The following is a 21,197-nucleotide window of genomic DNA, read 5'->3' as shown; positions in this document are numbered from 1 at the left end:
TTCAAATGTAATGAATATTGCTTCAATTGATGATTAATAATTTTATTTTAATGTAAATAAATGCTGAAAAAGACAATCAAAATTAAAACCGTCGTGAAAGTTTAAAATATTCACCAAAATTGATAAAGAAAGATAATAAAATGAGTGTTATTTGTGTGTTGAAGAGTTATCTCCCGTAGTAGAACTCTCCATACAAAAAAGGAGAAAATTTTATTGCAATACTGAGGGGGCAGAGGAACAATATGAATTCAGCAATTTTTCAAACATTTCAAACAGTGATGGCCCAATAAATTCATTTAGAAGAATACACTAAGGATCTTTCAAACCATATGCGTTTACTCAAGTCTCTGAACATATCCTAGCTGGGTTGTATGGAAAATTTATGATGTACCAGAGGCGATCGTTTTGCTGCATTCCTTACTGCTGTAGGCCTATAGAAATGGTATTTTTTCTATTGACACTACTAGCACATTAAAATTATAAGTATGTCCAAGACAATTAAGGATTAAAATGGCAAAGAATTAAGTCAAAGTGCTGCCGTCCCGATCAAAAGGAAGAAAGCAAAAGCAGACCGATGGGCTACCCCTACCTTTGTAAAGAATACTGATTGAAAATGAGGGAGACAATATACCAGTTCAGTTGGATCAGGTAGGACAAAATTTTCAGTTGGAAGTTAAAATAATGAATGTATGAGTTTGGACCAAGGAGTATGACAGTGGTTTTAAAAGAGGAAATAGGTATATTTTGATACATGCAAGGACAATTTTGAAAATTTAGCTGATCATACAAATATTTCGTCACCATAATTACATAAAGATTTATACAAAATTAAATTGAGTGCCTATAAATTTTTCAAACTGATGATATTTTGAAAATCAAGAAAATTGATAAAAATCATTAAAATATACTGTCACTCATAAAGTTTATACTGAAAATTTAAGCATGTATATGCACTAGACAGTATATGCTTGCTAGTACACCAGGTGTATTATAGAGGTTTTAAACATCTCTCATATATTTTATAATTCCTCTCTTGAATTATACATTATTTACAATTGATTAAAATTCTTTCTCATAGCAACAGTTGTCCATGTGCTGCAGTATTTATTGGATCCAACCAAATCAGAAGAGAAAACCCTGAGAAGCAAATTCATATGGTAAAGTGTAGAGCTAGAAAATTAATAATTATATTTTTCACTGGTCACTTAGGCTTTCACCTTGATTTTTTAATAACTCAATACTCCAATAACTCTTATTATCCCACTGGGCCAGTTGATTTTAAAAGAACTGGCCAAAATGCATAACTATAATTTATAGTACATGTAATACCTGTTTATATTACATGTGTTATGATACTTTGTAATAGTGCAACATACATGTAACAAAACAAACCAAAAGTCTCTGTTGAGACTGTAGCTCTATTGGTTTGTTCTTATAACAAACAGAAAAAGGAAGAAAAAAGTAGCAGTAGGGTCTAGAATAATGATTTTTGATAAAGCCTCTTTTTGTGGCAAGATTGCAATAAAACCACAACTGTAGGAGCTGCTTTTATAAAATTTTATAAAATTTTCAATTTAAGTTACTGTGACAAAATCATTCATCAATATAAAAAAACAAAAACAACAATTTTTCTCTGTGTAGTCTATTTGCCACATTATATTATAATCAGACTAAAACTGTATTTGAAATAACCTTTTGAAAGTATTTCACAGAAATTTCTATTTTTTATTAACCATGGCAACACTGTTCATCAAAATAAAAAAAAAAACCATACATTATATTCTAATTTGTAATTCAACCGTTTACAAAGGTTATCGTCTTTCTCGAGAATTTTTCACTCATATAGAGACGTCACTGTTTGGTGGTGAAGGGCTTCAAATTTAGACCTATATACTGGGCACTCAGGGCCATTGAGTGGTGAGGGTTCTTTATCATGCCAGCGCCTACCATGACACGGGACCTAGGTTTTCAAGGTCATACCCGTTATCCGAAAGACCTATGACTTTCACTTCTGATGCCGAGCGCTTGGTAAAGGAACAGTCACTACCTATTACTTCTTAGGTTTGACGTGGCACCGGGAACGAGAATCGAACCCGGGCCGGACCTCCCGATCACGAAGGGAACGCTCTACCACTAGGCTACCGTTAACGGTCCTATTATGAAAAGTACACTTAATAGTTAGTCTTAAAATAAATCACCACCTTCATCTAAAGTAAATTGTTTATGATGCATTTTAATTCATATTTTAGGTAATACAGGGATTTCTAAGAGTGGAGGATCACAGGAGTGGAACTGTTTCATTTACCCAACACCTTGAGCTGACTGATCAAGGGAAATATGAAGCAGTTTACAGATGAAAGTTCTGCTGGAAGCACAGAGATTAATACTGAACAATACATGTTTAACCTCTGTCCGGACTCATCATAACAGAAAGTATGTTGCAATCACAAAAATCTTCTGGGAGTTGGAAATCAGTCTTACAGAAATTGAAGATCAAGTAGGAACACTGCAGCAAATTTATATGCTACAAAATGTGAAAGTATTAGATAGTCTCAAAATTTATTGATACAAACAGTCAAATCAGGTAGAGTTGATGATGGAGTCCAGAGTGAGCCAACAGGAGAAAGCATGGGTTTGGCACTGGAGAGCAGAAGAAAGCAATACAATTCTCCAAGAAAGAAAAGGACTACTTGTGCATGATATGCAAAGAATGTGACAGAACAGGAAAATGCCCCGATAGTGTCTTATTGGCAGATGAGCTGAAGAAAGTAACTAATAAAAATGGTGAAAGACTTTTTAAGAAAGACAAATAGCTAAATATTTCTTAAGTAAGAGGATATATTGCCTCATATATTTGTCAATAAAATCTAAGAGTGTCTCTGTACCTCCCTCTGTAAAAAGTCAATTGTTGTCTGAAAGTTGTTTTGAAGATGTTTGTATTGATGAGGATGAAAAACTTGCAGAGATTGTTTCTGCTTTAGACTCGATTGAATATGAAGATCAAATGACTTGTATGGTTTACATCTGTAAATAATTTAATTTTGTTTGTATTCTTGCCTCTCATTGGTTGATTTCCAAAAAGGAACGCATAACATTTTGTATAATCTGGTTTGGTATGGGGACACACCCCCTTGACAACCAGCTGAATCATCTGTATCCATCAATCCCCTCATTTCCAGTCCTTGGGATTCATGGAAAATTCCAGATTTAATGAATTTACCTTTAATTTCAAACAGTTGCTCGATCTTACCTCATGTAAACAAGCATCATGGCTGCTAGATCTATGTATCAGTTTTTACCTCCCCTCGCTTCCCATCACTTCCGTTGCTACGGTTGTATTATTGCGCGGTAAATTTGAACTCATAAAAACAACACATTATTTTACATCCCCAGTTGTTTAATTATTTTAAAATTAAATTATAAGAAATGACTCTAATTCTTGACCAAATTATCGAGTATAATATGGTTTGGGTCAGTTTACGCTTTTTTATAATCCGCTTCGCGGATTATAAAGCGTAAACTGACCCAAACCATATTATACTCAATAATTTGGTCAAGAATTAGAGTCATTCCTTAAATATTCAGTAAGTTTATAACCTGTATAATCACATATTTTGAAAGAGGGGAATCGAGGATTCAGAAAAAAAAATATTGATATGTGGAAATTTTGATTTTATTTTGCAGTTGTTGAAGTGTTGAGTAGTAATTGAGCATAAAAATTTTATATTTCATGATAGTCATAAATTTGTGGGTCTCTCCATGCCCCAAATACATTGAAAATTAGCCCCCCCCCCCCTCACACACACACACACACACAAAAATTAGAACCTTGGAAATTAAAGTTTCCAATATACTGAACCATGGTATTGATTTTGACATTCTTACATTATGATCAAAAGTTTCATGATCATTAAAATGTTAGAATTCTGATTGTTACAGTATTTTCAGTTTGATGGGATATCAAAATGAGTTATTTAAATTTATAATCTCTGTTGCCTACATCACAATATGACTTCTATCAAAGAATGTATGAATCATTATAAAAGTAATTAGTTCCAAATACAGTGTAACATGTTTTGGAATCAACAGAGAATGAAATTTACTACAGTAACTGTAAACATGAATGTATTTTAAGTGTGTTTACTGTAACCAACATTATGTACATGAAGTTCATGTATTACATACCATATATTGTAGAATAAGAGACCGCAATGCTTATTTTGACCTTTATGCACTATTTTCTGAATTCTGTTTTAGGAGAGCTATCACATTCAAAAGATGTGGAAAAATAATCAAACTTATTAATTATTACAGAAGTTTGGTTTTGTTTACTTAAACATTTACAATATTCTTTTCCTTACATGTTAAGTTTAAAAGATGTTAGAGGAATCATAATATTGTGTGTAACACCCCCCCCCTTCCCCCCACACCCACCCCTTTCTAATGGATTATTTTGATTTATAGAGGTGTTATCTATTGAACTGTAATTAATATGTTTAATTTTTAAAATACAGACATGAATGTTACCACAAAAAGATTTTTATTTAATGTTTTGAAAAGTTTTGAAGTATTTTATGTATAACACTTTAAGTATTTTTGATACCTTGAGTGTGAAAAATTAACTAACTTTGACATTCAATAAATACTAAAGTCTAGATTTGCCATCAGCAATTTTTTCATATTTTGTTCACATAATCATCCTTAACAATAAGCAGTAAAATTTACTAGATTAAAATTTCCATTATGGCAGTTAGTGTTATTTCAATTTATTAGAAAATTGACATTTTTTCAAAAATATGGAACATTGCCAATTTTATGACCTTTTTGCACTTAAACACAATGGATGTCAGTCATTTTTACTATGCACTTAAAAAGTACTAACCTGTGTTCTTTTATTTCAAAATTAAATATTTTGATAATAATGAGAGTTTCAGTTTTAATTCTTCTCCAAATATGACTAAAAAGTATAAAATATGACCTGAGATTTTGTTGCATAAGAGCTATTTTGAGTAACAGGTCATATAAGGTATACCGGTATGGTTGGCACATTAAAAATTTGTCCAATTTCCATTCATGCATACTAGATTTAGCTCGCAAAATTTGAAGGCAATTGGAGAACCTTGCTACTGGACCATTTTGCATGTTTTTCTCTGAGACACGCTCTTAAGAACCTCTCGGCAAAATGTGGTCAAATTTGGTACAGAGTATCTTCAGACCAAAAGATGTCATTTATACTTAAAATAGTGATTTGCTCCTGAATAAATAGGAAATAAAAAGGAAGAAATAAAATAGTGTGGTGACTAAAAATCTTCACAAACAACCACGGGACATAATATCTCCATACTTAGCCTTGAGGATAAGGAAATGTTGTAGATTACATGTAACTCGACAATGTATCGCCCTGGGACAAAGGGCATGCTTGCATGGGTAATTCAAATGTGCTATTTAAAAAAAATGTATCTCCCTGGTACAAAGCGCATGCTCATAAGGTTTTCCTTTTCAAATGTAATGTTTTTTTTAATTTAATATTTTTCCACTATTAGAACTAGGATCATCTCTTTAGACCCACATCATGTTGACTGAAAAGTAGGTCCAATTAATCTACTGGTACTTTTTTTAATTTTTCAGAAATTCATTTTAGAATTAATTTTAATGCATAACATAGAATATTCAAACCTTGATAAGTAGACCATGTCAGCTTATGCAGCATCTGTCCTTAGAGTATACCAAGCAACAATAAGCCACTAAGAACTATTTTTATGGCTTATAAGTTTGCAAACAATCAAGATCATATTTTGAATACTGAATGGTATAAAGTAATCGAACCAGTATGCAGCCATTCAATCTATACGGCCTTAAACGTTAGCTGTTAAGACCTTCGCATGGTACATTAGAGATCTTGGATTCTGTGCCACTTGGCAAATAATTTGATTTTATCATAGAAAAACAATAGTATTTTCATAGAGTTTTTGTTATATCAGCTTAATTAAAAAAAGAGAATACATGTATCTTGATATTAAATACTTGAGTCGCAATGTATTACAGTTTTTTTTAGCCCTTTCTTTCCTGATTTTCCTGTGATAAAATCAAATCATACCAAGATTTTAAAGTTATTTTTGTGTTTTGCTTTATCATTTAATGTCATACGCAACGTAATTTGAACTTTATAGGGTTCCTCCCTGGAGTTGAAGAGTTCCACTAAATGAAGGACCCGTGCGCAATATTTTTAATGTTAATATATGGATTTGTACACCTCTTTTAAATCAATTTTGATGAAAAAAATTCTTGAATTTATATTTTGTGATTTTTGTACATTTTTCTTTGAATTATGCAAAAATTTTCACAACCCCTGGTAACGCATGCTGATTTTTCGCCTAAGAACATGTAATGGTATTACAAGTTTAAATTTAGAATATCTTAAAATTATCAGTTGGTAAGGTACCTTGCGTATGTCCTTAAAAATTTCATGCTACTGACACATAAGTAAATGTTACATGGACTCAGTTCGTTAACACTGAGCTTTTTGCAATCTGTATGGCTGTATTTATGTTATTGTTAGAAAGTACAACCTAACACATTTGTTGTATTTGGCTGGTGTTTCCTACAAATTGTTATTCTTTTTTGTTGATTTTAATTGTTTGTTAATTTTACATTTCTAGAATCTGTGAAGATGTGACAAGAGCGAAGCTCTCTGACCAAGCTATATGTTCTTTTAATCCAAGTAGAAAAAAAAATGGATTCAAAACATTATTTATTTTCAGTTTTCTGTAGAAAAATGTTTTTCCAAACCTATTTCTAGTGTTCAGACAAAGACATTTTATGAAGAAACAATAAAGACAATTTTTGAAACCATCTTCAATGTTTCAATGATATTTTATATAAGTTGTCTTGTGTACAAAATTACATTGTAGACAAAAGTTACATTTATAACTAATTGATCAAATAAATGAATATGCATATAAATAAAAAAAACGGTCTTTGAAACACCCAAGAAAGGATCATACATATTTTCAAAGAAAATTAATCCTAATCTGTGATTTAAAAATAATAAAATAAAAGAAGAAGGATTAAGAGTTTTAAAGAGCCATAACACTCCTGATGATCACATGACTATACATGTATAAGCAATTCCTCTACGAAATGAGAAACGACAATATTGCTTACATATAAATATTTTGTCTGCAAAATTGATATCGACCTAATCGGTATCAGTAATTAGAGTAACTATGCAAAATGACCCATTTGCGCGCAAAAGTTACAAAGATATATATGTACTTTTGTAAGAAGAAATCAGGTCTGACTTTGGCAAATATGGTCAAAAAGATCCCAAAAAGGTACTGCAGATTTTTAATTGTTCATATCATGACCCCCAGGGGGCAGGGTTGGGGCCACAACAGGGAATTGAAGTTTAACATTGAATTATTTAGGACAAACCTTATAAAATTTCTTATCATGAACCACTGGGTCAGGAAAGCTGAAACTTATGTGGAAGCATCCTGGGGTAGTGTATACTTTAAATTTTCCTAAGCATGATCCCATGGCATTAGATTAGGCCACAGCAGGTATTACAATGGGGGGGGGGTGTAAAGAAAAGCATAGCCAAAGTTACCCAGCTGAGAGTTGAAGCATTCCAAAAAAACATTCTTCTTGTTGATAAAGGTTATTACTGTTATTTACTTTGATGGTAAATTGAAGTATAAGGTAAAAGCGGGTAGCTTGAAATGTGTTTTCTACCGTACGTGGTAATGTAAAAAAAACTATATTTTGCAATTTCTTTGAATATTCATAATTACAGATAAAAGTCTGTACTCTTGTGTTTCCTTTAACTTTTTGAATAGATTCTTCAAAGTATTTTTCGTGGTATTATCAAGAGAATCAGAAAAAATATGGACCTTTTAAAAAAGAAAAGAAAAATAAATCATCAATTGCTGGCATTTGATAGTATGATCATATTCTTTTAATCTCCCTATAAATTGAATGCGGCGATTGATTGATTGATTATATATTTTTTAACGTCACTATCGAGAATTTTTCACTCATATGGAGACGCCACCACTTGCCGATGGAGAGCTGCAAATTTTTGTCCTATGCTCGGCACTCAGTGTCATTAAGCAGGGAGGGATCTTTTTCGTGCCAGCACCTACTGCGACACAGGACCTCGGTTTATACGGTCTCATCCGAAGGACCGGTCTCCACGTCCCACAGTGGAAGCATGCGGCGAAAAAATGAATGTAAGATGTTGGCACAGAGTTATAAAAGTAAAGATTTTGGTTGTTAATTTAATACGAAGTCAAAAGCAGAAAGTTTAAAAATCTAAAAGTACTATGATCAATGCGCTTACTGAATAATAACACCGCTTCCCAAATGATAATAATAGAAAAATCCATTTTGAGGTCTTGGAGACCCAAAATAATTGACATCTCAAAAAGGAGTCGCGGATACCTTAAAGTCTTACAGATACATTTACGAACAGACATACTGACGGATATTTCGATCATTATACTATTTCAGACACATTTTAAGCTCATATTCTTTTTTTTCGGAAAAATTAAGGTCACATACTTCGTGAAATAGTTCTTAACATTTTTGAACTGTTTTGTTCCCGTCCTGCACCCATTTGAATTTTAGGCATAGAAAAAAATATGCGCAAAATGAGACTTTGACCAGGTAAGATAATGACGTAATTGGTATAGTCTATACCAAAGTTAGTAGATAGGGGAAAGGTGAACCTATATAGAAGAGAATAGGAAAATGAAATTAGAAATTAAACCAACAAAAAATTATCATGCTCATTACTAGTCTTCATTTATTCCCTTACTCTTACTAAATAATCAATCAAGAACTTTATCGGTAATCAGTGTCAATTTCCTGAATTTCAGCTTTAAAACTTATTCATTTTCAAGAAATATCAGTTATTGTTTTTAAGGTCAAGATCTAGTAAATAACTTTAGACTAATTTTTGGTGCTAGATCCATTATGACGTCATAATCAATTTCAACTTTCTTTTTCCCGTACTTTACGGCTTTAGCAGAATTATGTAGAAAATAGGGTATTTTCATGACATTTAATTTGAAATCATATGAAAACAAAACCGGATACCTATATTTAATTTGATATTGATTTAAAAAAGAGGTCATGAACATACTAATTACCGTTTTCTGAGAGACTGTAGGCAATCTGGATACATTTCCTTTGTCGAATATGAAAAAAAACTCCCATACTCATGACTGGTTTTCTTAATTTTTTCATTGAAAATGACAGTTTAAAATACAGTTTTTCATCTTGTTTACCTACAAATTATGCCCCGAAACACCTTATTTGACCAAGCTAAAGGTGTAAAGCATCAACAAAGGAATTTATTTCTCAAATTTGATAAATCTGTAGGCACCTTTCATTTACTAGATCTTGACCTTAACATAATGATTAATAAGGTTAAATATTTGAAATAAATTCACCTTCTCAAATAGATATTTAAATACATGTACATCAAATAATAATTAATTCTCCTTGTTCATGATAAATAGGTAAACTTCAGGTAAACCCAAGTATATCCTAACCAGAACCTAACTATAATTGTTATCAAACCATATTTCACACCTATTGTTCTTTACCGAATTATCAAATGTGTGCAGAACGGGAACACATCATCGGACTTTAATCGGAGGCATAACTCGACTGAATTTTAAATACACCATACCAAATTACCATTAATTTGTTGTTTTTATTTGTTAAAAGCCACTTGGTCAATAAATAGTATGATGTTATATCTGAACGATTCTATCATATATATATATTTACAAATATATTTGATTTAAGTTTGATTGATCAATATTTCCTTGATATTATTTATTCAAAATTTTCAAATTAAAGTCAAGATCTAGTAAATGAAAAATGTCTTCAGATTTATCAAATTCGAGAAATAAATTCCTTTAAAATGTTTTACAACTATAAGGTCTTTCCCGGCCTAATTTGTTGGTAAACAAGATGAAAAACCATATTTTAAACTGTCATTTCGAATGAAAAATGATTAAAATCAGTTATTAATATGGGAGGTTTTTTTCATATTCAACAAAGGAAATGTATCCAGAATGCTTGCAGTCTCTCAAAAAATATAATTCGTATGTTCATTGCCTCTTCTTTAATATGATATCAAATTTAATATTGCTATCGGAACAAGCATTCTGAGAGAATTGCATAAGCAATACATGTCCCCTACCGGGCTCCCCTTTTTCTTCAGGATGTCATTTTATAATATGCAAAAGTCCTGTCCAAGGTAAAACTGAAAGATTCTCAAGTTGTAAATGCCTTAAAACTAATAAAATAATCCACATTAAGACGAAAATTCAACTCATTTCTCCACCGTCCTTTCCTCGCTTCATATTTTTGTCGACAATCGGAAGTTAGCGCAGTTCGAACCCGATCTCAATTAAGCGATTATGAAAAATATTCAAAATGCCATAATTCTGTCAAAAATCAATGAAGCGAAGCGAAATTCAAACTTGATCTGTAATTCATTAAGATACATACACATACCAAAATTCAGCTCAATATCTGCAAGCGTTTAGAAAAAAAAGTATGGAAAACCAAGTGGGACAGACTGACGGGGACAGACAGACGGACAGACAGACAGACGGACGGACGGACGGACGGACGGACGCAGAGGAAACCTATAGTCCTCCCGGTTTCACCGGTAGGGGACTAATAACTTGTTGGAGGATTTCAAACTGAATGCCGTGGAAATACCCTTTTTTCAACATAATTCTCCCAATGCCGTAAAGTACGTGAAAAGAAAAGTTGAAATTGATTTTGACGTTATAATCAATCTAAGTACTTTGCATTTACAATTATCAGAGCCATCTTGACTTTGTTGAAATATAGCACCGAAAACGGACAAAGTTGCAAAAAGAAATGACAAAACATAGGATGATTCAGTATTGATTGTTTTGTAAATTAGTAAATCTTTAACATTTGAAAAGAAAATTTGTTCATATACATGTATACGGTTTGGAACTAAACGTGCTTTTTAGGTTTCTAATATCCCGAAAATTGTTCTGTTTATTATGTTCATCTTTGTTACAGAGATTCATACACGATTCTATGTAAAGGGTAAATAAAAAAATGGTTGTCTTCATTGGATGATTATCACTGCATACGTATGAGGAAGTACTGGGCGTAAGCTTTTTTAACACAAAGAATGTCAATTTATTATGCGTACCCGAATACATCAGTGGGTATTTTCTACAGTAAACACCCTGTTGATAGAAAGATGTAGAAAAAATAAGGCTAAAATATTACTTTATATCTTCCTTGTAGGGCTTTTATTACATAGTTATATAATGAATATTAACCTGTACAGATATTTAAAGGGTTGATTATAATAAAGAGGTTTGCTATTACAACAAAGGGGTTCCTGCCTATCGATTGTGTCATTTCTAAACAATTGTAACGAATGTTGAAGAGATGGGTTGCTTATATTTTCAACTAAATATTGATGTTCAATTGTAAGCTCGAGTGACACTTTTTTATTTGCGTGAATGATTGTAAAAGATCCGACTAAATTTGTAAAGTTTAAATTATGACTTAAACAAAGAAAACCTAAAGTTACTATGAGCACTGATATAAGTAATTGATACCCTAACCCCCGCCTCAAATATTTTATATATTGGCAACATCTATGTCGTACTCCAGAAATAAATGTCAGATCAAATTGTACAAGAGGAGATGTAAAATTGCATTATTAGTAGTCAAATTTTGAATTCATATTCAATTCATATATAAAACGGAATTTGTCCAAAATCTTATACAGGCAAAGAAAAAGCTCTGCTCCTAATTTGTATTGTTTTACAAAGTTTGAAATTGAATACTGTTCGTTTTCGCCATATCATTCCCTTGACATAAACAATCAATTATCTTCTTGACCCCGATCGACTATTGAAGCCTTTTTTTTACATTTCACAATAATAACAAGGGAAATCAACTATCAATTAGTTCATGCGTAAAGAGTTTCACAGTTAACAATGTCTCTAACATTGTACTCACTTGCATAAGACGTACTTTGTGTCTTTTGTAACCGACGAGAATTCCCTATGTCCTTAAATGAACACTGCATGTGTATATTTACCTGTTCTTTTTAAAATAAGGATTAAATACTAAAAACCTGTTATTACTGATACTTTTTTAGATTCTATATGTCAATATCTCTCTTTCTAGCATGCATGTGTGTTTGTGAGGGGGTTTGGGGTCTTTTTTAAAGCATACATGTTTTGTGGAAATGATATTCATCATTGTTACAGAGATTCATACACGATTGTATGTCAAGGCTAAATAAACAGTCCCTAGCTTTCCTCATTGGAAGATTTTCACCGCATACGTAGAAGGAAGTCTAGAGCAGTAAACCTATTTAACACAAAGAATGTCAATTTATTATGCGTACCCGTATACACAAGGGGGAATCATTTATAGTAAACATCCTGTGGATAGAAAGATGTAGAAAAAATAAGGCTAAAATATTATATTAAATCTTCCTTGTGTGACTTTTATTACATAGTTCTACAATGAATAATTAACTTATACGTACATTGAAAGGGTTGGTAATGATGGAGATATTTGTCATTACAACAAAAGCTTTCCTTTCTCTTGATTGTGTCATTTCCAAGCGATTACTAGGATTGGTAAAGAGATCAGATGTTTATGTTGAAACTAAACATTGATGTAAATTTGTAAGCTCAAATGACAATTTTTGAATTGCCCTAATACAGGTAATTGTAACAGATTAGACTGTATTGGTTACGATTATGGTGTATTATGATTGAAACCAGTAAAAACACGGGGTACTCTGAGTACTGAGCTCACAAAATGATACCCCCGCCTCTCATATGATTTGTATTGGCAAAGTCCATGTATTGCTATGGTAGACTCAAAATAAATAAATTTCAGATCAAATTGTAAAATAAGAGATGCAGAATTTCTTTATTAGCAGTCCTATTTTTGAAATCATACGAAGTAGAATATTTCCAAAATCCGATACAGGAAAAAAACAAAAAAAAAGCTTTTTGTACCCTTTAACTCGACAATAAGACAAATCGACGACGTATTTGCAACAAACTATGCTTATTTCCACTTAAAATGATATCCCCCCGCCTCTCATATGATTTGTATTGGCAAAGTCCATGTATTGCTATGGTAGACTCAAAATAAATAAATGTCAGATCAAATTGTAAAATAAAAGATACAGATTTTCTTTATAAGTAGTCCTTCTCTTGAAATCATACGAAGTAGAATATTTCCAAAATCTTATATAGATAAAAAAAGCTTACTCCAGCCTTTAACTGGACAATAAGACAAATCTACGACGTATTTGCAACAAATAATGCTTATTTTCAATCTTATAATGCCTATGTCGATAAAATATATCCTGTTATTGTGCCTGGAGCTTGAGATAAAAAATTATTCAAACATCCGGCACCAATGAAAAATTGTTGTGCCTGGTTTAACTCTGAAATACTAAGGATTCCGGGGGCTTCGCCCACCGGGCCCCCACCAGGGCTTCTCCCTGGACCCACTGAGGGCCTTAAGGCGGCCCCCAGACCCCTTGCCTCAACAAAGTTATCCACGCCCCCCCTAACCACCTTGGATATTAAACATCTAAAATGCAATTTAAAATCTCTGGAAATTTTAATTGAATTAGATGTTAATGGTAATATAACAACCAGATGTTTTAAATAAAAGTTATGACTTAAATATTTCAATCGTCAATTTTCCTTACTTATGCCTTCATCACATACATATGGGGTTTATATCTCTCCGTTGATTAGATAAAGAAAAGCATTATCTACGTATGTACAATTTCTAAAACGAGGTAAATTATTGACAATTAAGTTGATGAAGCAAGAATAACAGCAGTCTTGTTAAAGCAATTGATTCGTAAATTCTATGTACTAACAGACAGTGTCATTGTTTTGCTGTGACAAACCCGTACGTAAACATGTAATCTATGAAAAAGTAAAATACATGTAAGAGGTGTACAATGACACTAGGTTATAAAGAATACAAAAAATCTCAATAAGTTTCATTTAGTGGTTTGGAGGAGTTTCTGTCAGACGGGTGACTATTTACGTTATTTCCCGATCATGACAAGGAGCACACGGCGGGTGTGACCTGTCAGCGGAGGATCCTAACTCCTCCATGGCACCTGATCCCACCTCTGATGTTTTGGAGGTTCGTGTTTGCTCTGCTCCTATTTTGTATTGTTTAATGGAATTTGATATTGAATACTGCTCGTTTTCTCCATATCCTTTATCTTTTATTATTACTATTATAGTAAATAAAAGTTGACTATAGTACTCTTTTGTTTGAGCCCAAGGACAAGTGTTGACTTCACAATATGATGAAAAGGTTCTCGAAAATTACATTTTCAAACAAAACTGCAAGAAGTTTCTTAAACGAGGCGAATAAGTTGAGGAAGGTAGAACTGAAACAGATTTCTTTAAAATCACTGTTTCTAAAAAAAATTGTTTGCATTTTATTTGATTTTTTCTTGTATATATTTCTTATCATAACAACTGAAGTTTTCTCTTACAACATTTTGTTAAATTGTTGGAAACCTAAGCTTTCATGGGATAAAGCAATTACAGCAAGATGGAAGGAGTAATAATGAAGAGTATGTTTGCTAAAACTTAATTGACATAAAGTGCACTTTGTGAAAGACAATTTTATAGAATATATTTTGTGGGATATCATCTTTATATATTTTTAATCATTGAAATTTTACCAAACGTTTCAAAAAAATTGCTTTTATCAGAAAATAGGGATCATATTTTTTTGAGGGGAAAAAAAGAAAAAAAAGTATATAAAATTGGTAAAGTGTAAACTTGAATTAGATATTTATCAGGTTACTGAATGAGCTATATTATCTCTTTTTGAAAGAAACATGCATAAAATCTTTCAGGAAAGCAATTCTTTTAGATAAGGGGTATATCCATTTTTCCTTTAATATTTTTGATATCCTGAAGGTTTTTTCAATCTCAAATGCAAAGGAATAGTTTCATTCTGTTCATTTTTCAATGGAAATTCGTTAGCACATCATATAAAAATATTTATTTTTTTTCTAGTATGACACTTTGGTAAAATGTTCACGTAGTTTTGTTATTGCATTGACACCCCTACCGGTATGTTTTTACTCTGCCTGAAGTTCACTCAGGAATAAGAAGAATTTACAATTGTCAAAACTATTAAAGAAAAATTATATAGAACTTGCCATATTTTGATAACGTTAATATAAATCTGCCTTATCTAAATAAAGAATAAAATAAAATATTATAGATTCCGAGCACTTCTCTTGAAATTAAATCATTGACTTTACATGGAAAATATGAACAACGCAATTAAAACAAAATTAATTCCATTGGTTACACGTAAATAAGAACGGCAAATACAATAAATCCAGGAATTAAACACAATCGATACTTTAGAAATAATAATTACATAATAACAAGCCAATCGTTTTGCAGGAATGGATAATAATTTGATATTTAAACTCGTCAGTTGACGGATAATTCTAAGCTCTTACAGAAACGCTGTAAATAAACACTAGAGACTACAAAATGATCAGTCTTCGTATTGTTTGTTTAATGGCCTCTCTCTTTACAGTTTCTCGTGCTACCATCTCCTCCTTCAGATATATCGCGAAACTGGAACTCGATAACAAGATGTCCAATGAGGAACTTATAGGACAACACGAAGCCCAATCTTTAAGCGAGTGTGCTGCCACCTGTCAGAGAGATTGCGGTTTCTTCGGGTACAATCCTACGCTGAAGAAGTGCCGGACCCACAAGAAGCCCTTTACCTCCGGAATGTCGGACGAAAACGGATGGCGGTATTACTTTCCGGAATGTATGTATTGGTTTTCATTTTATTTTTTCTTCAATCTTACACATGTAGCCGATTTATCTACCTTATTTTGATTGTTTACTCTTATGAGTCGTTTCAAGCGTTGTATTGTGAAGATAACTATTTTATTTATTGTCTAGGTCATAATCTTATATAATTCTTAGTTTTGATTTGAGTTCTTCCTTCAGATGGTCTAAATTTAAATCCTAAATAATTCTCAGTTTTCATCTAAGATTTTCCTTTACTTATTATAAGTCCTAATCCTATATAATTCTCACTTTTGTTCTTTAGTTCTTCCCTCAGATTGTAAGGCACTTCGTGACAATGGTTATGATAATTCGGACGTGTACGATATTTACCCATACGGGATAAAGTCCATTCCGGTCAAGGTTCATTGTAATATGGATATAATGGGCGGCGGATGGACGGTAGGTTTTGATTTCTTTTTACATCTTAGCCTTTTGATGATAATGTGATGATATTGTGATGATATTGTGATACCTATATTTATGTAATGATATGGATTGTTCCTTTTTTAAAGACCGAATTTCCGAAGGTGGGGGTGGAGGTTATGCCCTGTTCACTGATACGGATTGGTTGTTGCTTTTTTAAAGATCAATCACTGCTCGCTATCTCCACCTTTTTATTTATTCACAATGATCTTTCCAGGGCAATCAAATCTAGCCTAATAAATTTACATACAGCTTTCCAAGGTAATCCAAACTAGCCAAATAAATGTACATACATCTTTCCAAGACAATCCAAACTAGCCCAATAAATTTTAATACATTTTTCCAAGGCAATCCAAACTAGCCTAATAAATGTACATACACCGTTCCAAGGCAACCCAAAACTAGCCTGATAAATGTACCTACATCTTTACACAGCAATCCAAAATAGCCTAACAAATGTACATATAATCAAGATATCTTATAAACATTCGAATTTTGAAATCAGTTAAAAAAAATAAAATGATGGTAATATAAACAGTACTCTAGCTTTGGTCTTGTTTTCAGCTGTTCAATGATTAAATAAAAAATGCATTTTGGTTATCAAAATAAAGGAAAGATTTAACATACAAGAATGGAAATTCAAAAGATTCCGTATTTGAAAGTCCTTTATTTTTGAAAGTCCTTATGCTTTTAATAGTGTGAATATTGTTAAACACAGATTGTATGATATTTCAGAATATATTTAAAACAAATAATTTTACTAAAATGTGTCATTCCACATTTTACAAATTATATTGACGGTCAATAGTGACAGGTTTTTCTTCTTACAGTAATAGTAGTCCGTATTATACACATTCTCGATCAAGAACGACTTTCTATGAAAAGCCCCATACATTTCTATACTAAAGATCTGGGGACTTTTATTTGAAATTCTGTTCTTCTTTTTTCATTTAAAGATTCTGATTGACACCATCTAAATCAAAAAACTGCGCCGTAGCGTCATCAAACGTCACTTTTTCGTGTGTTTGTTTACCAGTTTCAAATTTCGACTCAGGAAAGTGCAAAAAAAATAATTTCCAAAATATAATTTTTGAAAAGACTCATATAAATTGTTAAGCGAATAAGTGTTTTTCGCCACATCTTATGTGTTTAAATCTGATATTTTTTCATGTATTCAACGCTTTATTGAAATGAAAACATTTTTAATATTTCACGATCATCAAAAAATTATGTCACGTCAAATCTGAACATTGAAATCATGTTTTGCTGCAGAATGAAAATTAAAATTGTCAACACTGTAAATTGATTTTGCTGGAAATTTAGGTTTTTATAGCCACGGGCTATTCCTAGGTAAGTGTACTCACATTAAAAATGATTTTAGCAGAAAACAGGATCATTTTGTTCATTGTACTTTTCTATATCATTAAAGATTTTTTGAAAAATTTATAATCTAATTTTTTTTAATGTTCTGTAAAGTCAAATCGTCTGCATTCTATTAAGTAAACATTTTTAAATGGAACAGCAAAATCGAGACATGGTGATTTGTATAGTAAAAACGATCACAATTTCCCCTTGGTGAACATTGTCCTTTTGTCGTCATTGCTTGGTTGTTTGAAATTAAAAGCCGAAATTATTATTTATTTTAAAAACTAAAGAAGATTAAGTTGAAAATTATTTCTTAAATCCTTTTTTTTTTTTTACCGTGAACCGTAGCTGAACCATTAAAATAATAAAATGATTTCTGTCATTAATTTTATAAAAAAATGATGCTTTCATGTGATAAATAAACATTTACTGAAAATTTCAGCTTTGTGCCATTATTTTAAAAAAGTACATCGGTATTTTCCAGACAACCCTCCTAAATTCTATAAAATGATATAAGCAGATTATAGAATCTTATCTAAAATATTGCATTTAAATACTATACAATGGGCATATAGTCTGATACAGTTTTAAACAATGCATTTTACAAAAATCTTTAGATTGTTATATTATTTTCCCTTGGGCTATTTTTACAAAAATATTATTGTAATAACTTGCTATTGATTTTGAATATATCTTAAAAGGAAAGTAATTTGATTACTTCGTAAGTTTATATTCAAATAAGAATCAATGGAATTTTTAATTGGAAATGACTATCCATCAATTAACAAAAGAAAACACCTCATCCCTGTATGTGAATAACTCTACAGATGGTACAACGTCTTTAGGAAATGTACGATTATTCTCTGTCTCCAATAAGCAGGAAAATACAACTCTTTCTTGCAGGACCTGCCACGGGATTTTAAAAGTGTATCTAAGTTAAGTTCTTAAAGTTAGATTTAAATTACGCTTTTATTATAAAAATACATTTTGTATTGAATTATTATTTTTTTTTGAAAAAAGATACGTTTTTTCTGGTATTCTTTTTGATTCAGCGCACACTAAGTATATAAAATTTCAAATATCATCTGCATGTTCAATTCTTTCTGCAAACATTGAATTTTTTATAGCCAGAGTTAAAATTTGAAAATAACATTTTATGACTTTTACAGGCGTCATTAAGTCTTAAATATCATGTACAAGCAATAAATTATTTGATCAGATACATTTAAATTGAAAAAAAAATTAAAAAAAATATTTAAAAAATTATATGTGTTTACATTAACAATTTGCTTTATAAAATTTTTAAAACATTAACAGTGAACTATTTCTTATATCGTTAAAATTTTGAATGATTACTTTATTGTATATTATAATTTTTAAAGGGATGTCTGACATATACGAATATTTCATTACATGTTTTCTGATATTTTCAGTGATCTTTGCAACCACCCCCACCCCCCCCCCCCAAAAAAAATACCATGCTTAAGAGGAACACGCCAGTGTTTATTGTTAACTGATAATGCAAAATTTGAATACATTCAGTTGGCTTGTAGGTTTTTATCTCTCTATACAAGAAACAACACGTTAAACTTTGCATCTTAACGACTTATCCTTTTGCTGTCTTCAAATTATTTTCTGTTAATATTGTTTCTTAAATCTGCAGATGCAGTTTTATAAATAAAGGACTAAACTAAATAAATATTATCACTCTTTCCATCACATAAAGCTTTCTATCTGATACCTCAGTATTGCAATTATTGACAATTAGATTAAAAATATATGATCAATTATGTGATTTATTTTTCTTTGATTTTACAGGGACAGTATGTTAAATACTTTTATTTTATATATATATATATATATATATATATATATATATATATATATATATATATATATATATATGTATATATATTTATATATATTCTACAGGAGAAATTTGGACACAGAAATCTGTCTATGTAAATCAACCCCGGACAGGATAACGTTTTGGTGGTAACTGTGCTGCTTGGAGTGGCTACAGAGGAGGCTGGTGGTTTAACGCCTGTCACCGAGCCTTCCTTAACGGTCAATGGTCCCCGGGGTCCTGGTACAACCCATGGTCTCCCACAGTAACGAGTGGATCGTTTATAAGAGGGACTTCGATGATGGTCAGACGGCACTAGGTAAATATCTGTCATTCTAATTAACATCACTAAATTATAATATCAAACATTTACTTTCCACTACCAAAATAATTATTTTAAAAGTTAATTAGAGAAATTGGATCAGATATTAAGAGTACAATGTTAATTTTCTGAATCAATATTTATTATTTTTTTCAGGAGATGGATATTGTTAAGAAAGAAAAAGAACACAATGACGACCACCTAGCAGTCTGGCAAGCATGGCCTTTCTGATATAAAAGACAATTTTAATTCTGTCAACCATGGAGTTATGTTAATCCGTTTTCTATTATAATGTTTTATACCAAGTAACAAAACCTGTAAACGATTATGTTCTTGAAGAAGTCTTGTGGATGAACTGTTACCTGAAGCAAAATATTTTTGAACAATTTTTATACTGAACTTTGTAGATTAAACTTTTATATTGTAAAGTGTTGTAATAAAATATACTTTTGAAATATTTTAAGTTTCATTTTTATTTAGGAATTCTAGCAAAAGAAGTTCTTGGAAGAACAATAAGGATAATGATAAGTGTATTATAAAACATGTTGCAGTGCAATCTGTCTTATCCACAATCTGTTCAAAGGTCAAACATTGAATTTTTTCTCTGCGGAGGATCCAAGAATTTCAAAGGGTTGCAATAGAAGTAGGGGTCTTGGGATGCATTGAAGCCCAGTTGATCCGGGTAAATCCTGATGTGAGTCCGGGGGCTAAGTCACTTAAAAACTTTGGAAATTCTAACAAATAAGCCGTGTTTTGCTTTGAAATTAGAATAGTACAAACAAAAAACGGGGGAGGGGGGTACGCCCGGGACCCTTTCCTACATGGATCCGCCATTGATTCTTATATCTACTGATGTCTTGTTTCTGTGCACACCGATGTCCTGTTTATATCATGGTGGATGCTCTTGTCCCATTTTAATTTAGCGGGAAAAAGAAAAAAGAAGCTTTTCACTTGACATCAATGACACACATCTTATTTTAATAAATACAAGTTAAAATATGATATTAATATACTGAGATCGTTTTCTATCCAGAGTTGCTCTTTCCACCTTACCATATATACCTCTCTCGACACTTGGTATACAAGAATCTTGGAAAAATTGTAAAGGGTGATTAATCAAATAAAAAGAGCTTTAATTCATATATTAATCATTAGTAAAATAAATTCATTTTTAACCGTCTCCTTAAAGTATCCCTCTAAGTTTTTATTTATACTCAACAATATAGTTCCTTAATAACTGAGAAAATTAATCGTTATAAAGGGTGATAGTTTTAAAATAAATGATATAATTACATCTTTATTGATATGTACACTAATTTATTTT

General features: G+C 31.4%; 1 protein-coding gene and 1 long non-coding RNA gene across 2 annotated transcripts; both read left to right on the top strand.

The window, feature by feature from the left end:
* The first annotated feature begins 15,525 nt into the window (after positions 1-15,525).
* On the top strand, positions 15,526-16,792 carry LOC134277717 (uncharacterized). The gene is made up of 2 exons (XM_062760037.1): positions 15,526-15,891; positions 16,180-16,792. Exons 1-2 carry the CDS (start codon positions 15,603-15,605, stop codon positions 16,362-16,364), a joined length of 474 nt encoding a protein of 157 aa, XP_062616021.1. The 5' UTR covers positions 15,526-15,602; the 3' UTR covers positions 16,365-16,792.
* Positions 16,793-19,706: 2,914 nt separating this feature from the next.
* LOC134277716 (uncharacterized) lies at positions 19,707-20,332 on the top strand. The gene is made up of 2 exons (XR_009994316.1): positions 19,707-19,870; positions 20,030-20,332. It is a non-coding gene; the product is annotated as an uncharacterized LOC134277716 (long non-coding RNA).
* The last annotated feature ends 865 nt before the right edge of the window (positions 20,333-21,197 follow it).

This window comes from Saccostrea cucullata, unplaced genomic scaffold, assembly GCF_032062105.1.
Source record: "Saccostrea cucullata isolate Sc308-1 unplaced genomic scaffold, CSIRO_AGI_Scuc_v1 ctg6628, whole genome shotgun sequence".
Taxonomy (NCBI): Eukaryota; Metazoa; Mollusca; class Bivalvia; order Ostreida; family Ostreidae; genus Saccostrea; species Saccostrea cuccullata.
Note: the sequence above shows the minus strand (reverse complement) of the source record. Positions and strands in the feature narration are given on the sequence as shown.

Bases quoted from the DNA above. Each gene is read 5' to 3' on its own strand.
- LOC134277717 (XM_062760037.1), top strand. From the start codon at position 15,603: ATGATCAGTCTTCGTATTGTTTGTTTAATGGCCTCTCTCTTTACAGTT. The intron at 15,892-16,179 runs GTATGTATTGGT...TTTGTTCTTTAG, and splicing joins GCGGTATTACTTTCCGGAAT to TTCTTCCCTCAGATTGTAAG.